We start from the raw sequence: 8,568 nt of genomic DNA on the forward strand, positions 1-8,568 counted from the left end.
CTGCCCCCCCCCAAGCCCCCCCCCCCCCCCCATATAGACCCCAGCATCTAGGTGCCCCCAAGCCCCCCTGGACCCAGACGTCTGAGCACCCCCTGCCCCCCCCCAGACCCCCACACCCCCCCATTGACCCCCTGACCCCCCCCCGAGACCCCCCCCCCATATAGACCCCAGCACCTAGGTACCCCCCCCCCGACCCAGACATCCAGGCACTCCCTGCCCCCGCATAGACCCCCTGACCCACACAGACCCCCCCCAACGCCCCCCCCCTCCGAGACCCCCACCCTATATAGACCCCGCACCCGGAGCCCCCCCAGACCCCCCCTGCCCCAGACCCCCGGGCACCCCCTGCCCCCCCGAAGTCCCTGACCCACACAGACCCCCTACACCCCCCCATTGACCCCCTGACACCCCCCGAGACCCCCACCTCATATAGACCCCGGCACCCGGAGGCCCCCCAGACCCCCCCGGCCCCCCCCGGCCCCAGACCCCCGGGCACCTCCTGCCCCCCCGAAGTCCCTGACCCCCACAGACCCCCTACACCCCCCCATTGACCCCCTGACACCCCCCGAGACCCCCACCCCATATAGACCCGGCACCCGGAGGCCCCCCCGGCCCCCCCTCACATGACGCAGTCGTGGTAGCTCTCGCGGGCGGCGATGTGGAGGGGGGTGTCCCCGTGGAAGTTGACGGCGTGGAGGTCGCACTGCGCGTTCAGCAGCACCTCCGCGATCTCCGCGCTGCCCGTGAAGGAGGCCCAGTGCAGGCAGATGTTCTCCTCCTGCCCGGGGGGGACCACACCTCCGTCACGAACTGCCCCCCCCGGGCAAAGTTGCCCCCCCCCCGCCGGGGCAAACGTGCTCCCCCCCTCTTCTTGGGGGAGAAAAAGTCTTTCCTGCAGGAGCAAAACTGCCTCCCGGGGGGGGACCCATCTCCCGGGGGGGGGGAAACCCACCCCATGGGGGCCAAACACACCTCGGGGGGGGCAGAACCCACTGTCCTGGGGGACAAAAAACACCTCTGGGGGAAAAAATGCACCTCTGAGGGTCAAAAAATATTTTTTTGGGGAGGGGGGAGGGGGGGAATACCTTTGGAGGGAAAAAACGATGTGTGGGTCGGGGATAAACTACCCCTGGGGGGGCAAACCGCATCTCCTGGGGGGCAAAAAACAGCTCGGGGGGGGGGGAGGGAGCGAAATCCATCTCCTGGGGGGCAAAAACAACCCTGGGGGGAAAACCCCACCCCATGGGGGCAAAAAAACACCTCTGCGGGGGCAGAACCCACCTTCTGGGGGGGTAAATATACCTCTGGGGGCCTTGAAACCGCCTTTTGTGGGGAGCAGGGCATTTTGAAAGGGTCCTCGGGGGGGTCTCAAAAGCATCGGGGGGGTCTGAGACTGCCTTTTGGGGGGGGGAAACGACTTCAAAAGAGCCCTGTGGGAAGTAAACACACCTGGGAGGGCCCTGAAACTACTTTTTTGGGTAAAAGGCACCTCAGAAAAGAGCTGGGGGGGCTTCAAAACATCGAGGGGGGGCTTGAAACTGCCTGGGGGGGGATGTGAAATCATTCTGGGGGAGCCTTGAAACCGCCTTTTGCGAGGCTAAAGTCCTTGAAACCGCCCTGAGTGGCCTCCAAAACATCTGAGGGTCCCCGAAACAGCCGTGGGGGGACCTGGGGGGGTCCCTAAAACTGCCCTGGGGCGGGGGTGGAGGGTGACTCACGTTGTCGGTGAGAGTGACATCAGCACCGCGCGTCAGCAGCCGCCGGATGACCTCGATGTGTTTGTGCTCCGCCGCCCAAATGATGGGGGTCCAACCGCCGTTGTCCTGATGGAGGGGGGGGGCGGGGTCAGCCCCGCTGGACACCGGGGGTCGTGTCCCCCCCCCGATTTCGGGGGTCCCACCTGAGCGTTGACGTCCACCTGCCCGGTGGAGAGCAGCAGGTCCACCATCTCCAAGTTGCCGTTCTTGGCGGCGTGGTGGAGGCAGGTGGAGCCGTCCTCCTCCTGGGGGGGGAAAGAGCGCAATGACATCACCGGAAAAGGTGGTGGTGGGGTGATGATGTCACAGCCCCTCGCCGACGTCACCGCCCACCTTGCTGTAGACGCAGCCGCCCCGCCGCACCATGTACCGCGCCGTCTCCACGTGGTTGTTGGCCACCGCCTCCATCAGCGGCGTCCGGCGCAGTTTGTCCGTCGCGTTGATGTTGGCGCCCGCCTGGGGGGGGGACGGGGGGGGGGACATGACGTCAGGGACACCCCCCAAACCCACAGCAACCCCCGGCGACCCCCTGGAGCTCCAGGGAACGCCGCAGAGTGCTGAGGACTCCCCAGGGGACCCCCCCAGACCCACAGGGAACCCCCCCCGTGCTCCCAGTACCCCCAGTATAGGGTCCCCCAACCCCTCAGTACCCCCAGTGTGGGGTCCCCCAGCCCCCCAGTGCTCCCAGTAGCCCCACTGTGAGATCTCCCCAGACTCCAAGTACCTCCCAATACCCCCAGTGCTCCCAGTACCCCCAGTATAAGGTCTCTCAGCCCCCCAGTACCTCCACTATAGGGTCCTCCGCCCCCCAAAGTCTCCCAGTACCCCACTATAGGGTCTCCCACCCCCCCAGTACTTCCAGTACTCTCACTAAAGGGTTTCTCAGCCCCCCAGTACCCCTAGTACGGGGTCCCTCAGCCTCCCAGTGCCCCCAGTACACCCAGTATAGCGTCTCCCACCCTCCCACTGCTCTCAGTTCCCCCAGGACAGGCTCCCCCAACCCCCCAGTACCCCCAGTGTGGGGTCCCTCCGCCTCCCAGTGCTCCCAGTACCCCCAGCCCACCTGCAGCAGGAGGTGGCAGATTTCGAGGTACCCCTTCTGCGCCGCCGCGTGCAGGGGGGTGCGCTTGCTCTGCGCGTCGCTTTGGAAGTTGGGGTCCAGGTTGTCCACTGGGGGGGGGGCAAAAGGCTGATGAGGACCCCCAGGAGGAGCTGGGACCCCCCCAGAGGGGCTGTGACAACCCAACCCCCCCTCCCAGGACACCCCAAAGCCGTGCCGGATCCCCCCCAGCCCTGAGGGACACTCTGGGGGGTCCCAGCTCCCCCCGACCCCCCCCCGACCCCCCACTCACGCAGCATCAGGACCACCTTCTGCAGCTCTCCCTGTTTGACGGAGACGTAGAGCTGCCGGGGGTGGAACCGCAGCTTCTTCCGCCTGTTGGGGGGGGAACTGGGGGTACTGGGAGCACTGGGAGGCCGAGGGACCCCACACTGGGGTATGGGGGGGTTGGGGGACCCCACACTGGGGGTACTGGGAGGCTGAGGGAGCCCACACTGGGGATACTGGGGGGTTAGGGGACCCTATACTGGGGGTACTGGGACCACTGGAGGGGTGGGGGACTCTATACTGGGGGTAGTGGAAGGCTGAGAGACCTTATACTGGGGGAGCACTGGGGGTATTGTGGGGTACTCAGAGCCTGGGGGGGACGACCCCCGACTGGGGATACTGGAACTAGTGGGGGACCCCATGTGGGGCACTGGGGGGTTCAGGGGGGTTTGGGGGTCCCTCGGGGGGGGGGTCAGGGGGTGTCGGGGGCCCCTGGGGAGTTTGGGGTGGGTCAGGGGGGACCAGGGGGGTTTTGGGGGTCCCTGGGGGGGGTCAGAGGGGTATCGGGGGGTCAGGGGGTGTTGGTGGTCTCTGGGGGGTCGGGGTGGGTCAGGGGGTCCCAGGGGGAGGTCAGGGGGTGCTGGGGGTCCCGGGGGCGCCCCACCTCTCCGCCTCCTGCCCCACCAGCGCCTTCTCCAGCAGGTCGCGGGCCGGGCCGGGCGCCAGCCCCCGCGCCGACAGGGCCCCCCCCGAGGGCAGCGCCAGCGCCGGCCCCCCCGAGCTGTCGATGGGCTCCGCACGGGGGTCCGGGGGGGGCGCCCGGCCCTCCCCCTGCCCACGCATCCGCGCGCTGGGGGGGGAGGGGGGGGTCAAGAGGGGGGTTGGGGTACCCCCGGGACCCCCCCGAAGCTCTGAGTGAGCCCAGAGCCCCCCAAATCCCACGTACCCCCCCAAAGACTCTTTGTAACCCCCCAAGTCCAATGTATCCCCCCAGACCCCCCCAAACCCCTTCATACCCCCCAAAAGCCCCCCAGACAACCTTAAACCCCCCCACAGTCCCCGCAAAAGCCTTTGTGCACCCCCCAGAGGCCCCCAAACTCCCTCATGCCCCCCCCGAGACCCCCCTCTATAACCTTAAACCCCCTATAGCCGCTCCAAAACCTGTTCGTGCACCCCCAAGACCCCCAAACCCCTTCATACTCCCCCAAACCCCCCAAGTGCCCCCCTATATTACCTTAAACCCCTCAGAGAGCCCCGAAAACCCTTTCATACCCCCCCCAAATGACCCTAAACCCCCCAAAGCCCCCCAGATCCCCTCCACCCCCCCCAGCCCCCCCTCCCCGTGCCGTACCTGGGGGTGGGGGCATCGGTGCGGGGGGCGGGGGGGCGGCGGCGGGGTTCGGGGGGGACGGCGGCGGTGGGGGGGGCCGGGGGGGTCCCCTCGGCGCGGGGCAGCGTCACCTCCTGCGCCTCGGAGGCGTCTTCGCCGCAGTGGGGGCAGAAGATCATCCCGTTGAGCTGCGAGACGCAGCCCCGGTGGAAGCGGTGCCCGATGCGCACGTCCGGGTGGCACTCCAGGAACGTCCCCTGGGGGGCACGGGGGGGTCAGGGGGTCCCCAGGGGGTCCTGGGGGGGTCCTACGGGTGTTTAGGGGGTCCTTGGGGTCCCTAAAGGGGTTTTGGGGGGCTAAAGGGGGTCCGGGGGGTCCCAGCCACGATGGACACATTGGGGTGGCACTCCAGGAACGTCCCCTGGGGGGCACGGGGGGGTCAGGGGGTCCCCAGGGGGTCCTACGGGTGTTTAGGGGGTCCTTGGGGTCCCTAAAGGGGTTTTGGGGGGCTAAAGGGGGTCCGGGGGGTCCCAGCCACGATGGACGCATTGGGGTGGCACTCCAGGAACGTCCCCTGGGGGGCACAGGGGGGTCAGGGGGTCCCCAGGGGGTCCTGGGGGGGTCCTACGGGTGTTTAGGGGGTCCTTGGGGTCCCTAAAGGGGTTTTGGGGGGCTAAAGGGGGTCTGGGTGGTCCCAGTCATGACGGACACATTGGGGTGGCACTCCAGGAACGTCCCCTGGGGGGCACGGGGGGGTCAGGGGGTCCCCAGAGGAGGTTTGGGGTGCCCTAGGGGGGCACAGGGGGTCCCAGACTTTAGTCATACATGAGACCGACTCTTCTGAAATGTCCCCTGGGGGCATGTGGGGGTCAGGGGGTGCCCAAGGGGATTTTTGGGGGGGTACAGGGGGTCTTTGGGGTCCCTAAAGGGGTCCCGGGGGGTTACAAGGGGTCCCGGGGGGTTACAAAGGATCTTTGGGGTCCCTAAAGGGGGTCCGGGGGGAGGACAGAGGGTCTTTGGGGTCCCTAAAGAGCTTTTGAGGGGCTCGAGGGGGTCCCCGTGCCCCCCCGGTGCCCGTGCCCCCGACTCACGGCGGTGCAGAAGTAGCCGCAGCCGGGGCAGCAGTGGTGCTTGACCATGCGCGCGCGGTGGCTCTCGCAGAGCACCATGAGGGGGACGCGGCTGGAGGGGCGCATCGTCTCCCGCTTCAGGATGCTGCTGCCGCAGCCGCTCAGCTGGGGGGGGGGGGGCAAAAACGGGGGGGGGTACTCGCACCTCCCCCCCCCATCCCAGGACACCCTCCTCCCTCCCCACGTCCCACCACGGACCCCTTTCCCTACACCCCCTTCTATGTGCCCGGGCCCCCCCCCCAAAGGCACAGGGGGGCTTCTCCTCCCGGGCACTCATGTCCCCCCCTAAATTGTGAGTGTGGCCCCCTCCCCAGTCCTTCGGGGTTCCCCCTCAGCCCCCACCCAAACGCCCGGATCCCCCCACCCGCCACCTGGGGGTGTCCCCGTCCCCCCCCAAAACGCCTGGGTTACCACCCACCCCCCGGCCCCCAACCCCCCGACGCCAGGAGGGTCCCCCAAAACCTTTTAGACCCCCCCCGCACCCCTCTGACCTCCCCAACAGCAGGGTCCCCCCAAAACCCCTGGGTCCCCCCGTGACCCCCCCCCCATGCTGGGGAACCCCAAACCCCTGCAGCCCCCCGGCCCCCCCGGCCGCCCACCTGCCCGTCGACGCTCTCGGTGGCCATGCAGAGCCCCCGGGCCCCCTCGCCCCCCCGCTCCACTTTGGGGGCCTCCATGCGGCAGGAGCAGAGCGGCAGCTCCTCGAAGCGCTCCGCCTCCAGCCCCCCCGCCGGGCCTGCGGGGGCGGGGCCTCGCTCAGGGGGGCGGGGCCTCGCTCAGGGGGGCGGGGCCTCGCTCAGGGGGGCGGGCGACAAGGGGAGAGCAAGGGCTGGGAGGGGAGTGAAGCTGGGTGGGGGGGCGGGGCCTCAGAGGGAGAGGGCGTGGTTTACGAGGAGGGGCGGGGCCACAAGGGAACAGATGGGGGATTGCCTATGGGGGTGTGGCCGCAGAGGGGAGGGGGCGGGGCCACGAGGGGAGAGCATGGGCTGGGAGAGGAGGCTGGGGCGGGGCTTCAGGGGAGGGGGCGTGGTCTAGGGAGAAGGGCGGGGCTGCAGGGCAATGGACTGGTAAGGGACTGCATATGGGGGCGGAGCCTCACGCGGGGGCGGGGTCTAGGAGGGGGATTGCACCCTATGACAGGCACACGGACAGGGTGACTTGGAAGGGGGCGTGGCCACATGGAGGGGGCGTGGCCAGTGCGCTGCCAGACTCTGATGGGGGGAACTGGGCACAGGGAGTGGTGCCACACGATGTGGGCGTGGCCAGGTGCCCTGAAGAGGGCGTGGCCTGTGTGGGCGTGACCTTACCTGGGGGCTGCGGGGAGATGGCTCCGCCCCCCGGGAGCTGCAGGCAGCCCAGCGGCACCTCCGTGTATTCGCTGGGGGGGGCCCCTGGGGGGGCTCCGGGCACGCCTGGGGGGGGGGGAGGGGTCAGGGGTCTGACATCACCGCTGACATCACCACCCTGAGGCCCCGCCCCATCGTGGGGGTGCTCCCTCCCCCGTTTCCTTCTGCCACGCCACGTCCCCCCCACCAATTTGACAATTTTAGTATTCCTTTTCCTTAAACGTACCAATTTTAAATCTCATTTTCCCCCAACTTAGTAGGTTTCGCACCCTTTTGGTCTCATTCCTTATTTTTATATTCTTGTCTCCACAAATTTACTAGTTCCGCGGCTCCCCTTCCCCAAATGTATCAAACTTGGGTCTCCTCTTCCCAAAACGTAACTGTTTCAAGTCTCTCCCCAGCTCAATTTATCAGCTTCAGGGCTCCCCCACCCCAACTTTTGAATTTTAAGGCTCCCCCTTACGCCGATTATCAGTTTCAAGTCTCTTCCTTCTCCATTCATCCGTTTCAAGGCTCCCCCTCACCCCCACTTATCGGTTTCTAGGCTCCCCCGCCCCGTACCTCTCTCCTTGCCCCGCGGCTCTTTGCGTTTGCGTTTCCGCGCCGGTTTCAGCCACGGACTCTCCTTCCAGCGGCGCCGGGCCCTGCGCCGGGCGCTGGACGCGCTCTGGGGGGGGACACACGCACGACTCCGTCAGGACCCCCCCAAGCACCCCCCGACCCCCCCACCCCACCCCACCCCCCGCCGCCCCTCACCCGGTCCGAGGCGTTGCCCGACTCCTCGTCCTCCTCCTCTTCCTCCTCGTCCTCCTCCTCCTCCTCCTCTTCTTCCTCCTCCTCCTCCTCCTCCTCCTCCTCGCTCAGCACCTCGCCGGCCCCCTCCCCCTCCGACTGAGCCCCCCCGTGTGAGCCCAGGCGGCCAGGAGCCCTCCCAGTGCCTCCCAGTCACCCCCCAGTGCCTCCCAATCTGTCCCAGTAACCCCTTTCTCCCTCCCAGTGATGCCTCAGCACCTCCCAGTCTCTCCGGTAACCCCCCAGTCCCACCCAGTAACCCCCAGTTGCTCCCGATCTGTTTCAGTAACCCCCCAGGCTGTCCCAGTCCCAGTAACCCAAAGTTCCTCCCAGCGATGCCCTAGCGTCTCCCAGTCTGTCCCAGTCCCCCCCCCAGTGACTCCCCAGTGCCGCCAAATCAGTCCCAATAACCCCCAGTTGCTCCCAGTCTGTCCCAGTCCCCCCCCAGCACCTCCCAGCCTCTCCCAGTGACTCCCCAGCTCATCCCAGTCTGTCCCAGTAACCTCCAGTCCCTTCCAGTAATCCCCCAGCCTCTCCCAGTCCCCCCCCAGTCCCTCCCAGTGCTCCCAGTCCCACCTTGCTGTCCGAGTCCCCGTGCCCGTCCACGCTGAACCCGTCGTAGAAGAGGGAGAAGCCGCCGCCGCCTTCGCTGTCCCACTCGTCGCGGGGGCCACGGGGGGGGGCCGCCATCTCCTCCGTCACCGTGATCTGGGGGGCACGAGGGGGGTCAGGGGGGCTCAGGGGGACCCCGATACGTGGGATGATGAGGGGAGGGGGTCGGGGACCCCCCGGAGCGTGGGGGTACCTCGGTGGTGGCGCGGGGGCTGTGCCGCTGCAGGCGCTTGTGCAGCCCCTCGGGGCCGTAGTCCAGTTTGGGGCGTTTGGG

The 8,568-nt window shown here is 67.9% G+C and overlaps 1 protein-coding gene across 1 annotated transcript; it reads right to left on the reverse strand.

Moving 5' to 3' along the window:
- Positions 1-623: 623 nt before the first annotated feature.
- On the reverse strand, positions 624-8,562 carry EHMT2 (euchromatic histone lysine methyltransferase 2; the record flags this gene model as incomplete). The annotated part of the gene is made up of 15 exons (XM_082501161.1): positions 8,488-8,562; positions 8,259-8,390; positions 7,647-7,781; positions 7,452-7,557; positions 6,852-6,956; positions 6,144-6,280; positions 5,506-5,649; positions 4,436-4,671; positions 3,749-3,934; positions 3,110-3,192; positions 2,821-2,927; positions 2,091-2,213; positions 1,901-2,002; positions 1,719-1,823; positions 624-778 (listed from the first exon to the last, which is right to left on the reverse strand). Coding segments are annotated over exons 2-15 (1,838 nt in total), but the record flags the coding sequence as incomplete, so codon positions are not given.
- Between the last annotated feature and the right edge of the window lie 6 nt (positions 8,563-8,568).

This window comes from Vanellus vanellus, assembly GCF_965231255.1.
Source record: "Vanellus vanellus genome assembly, contig: HAP1_SCAFFOLD_2447, whole genome shotgun sequence".
NCBI lineage: Eukaryota > Metazoa > Chordata > Aves > Charadriiformes > Charadriidae > Vanellus > Vanellus vanellus.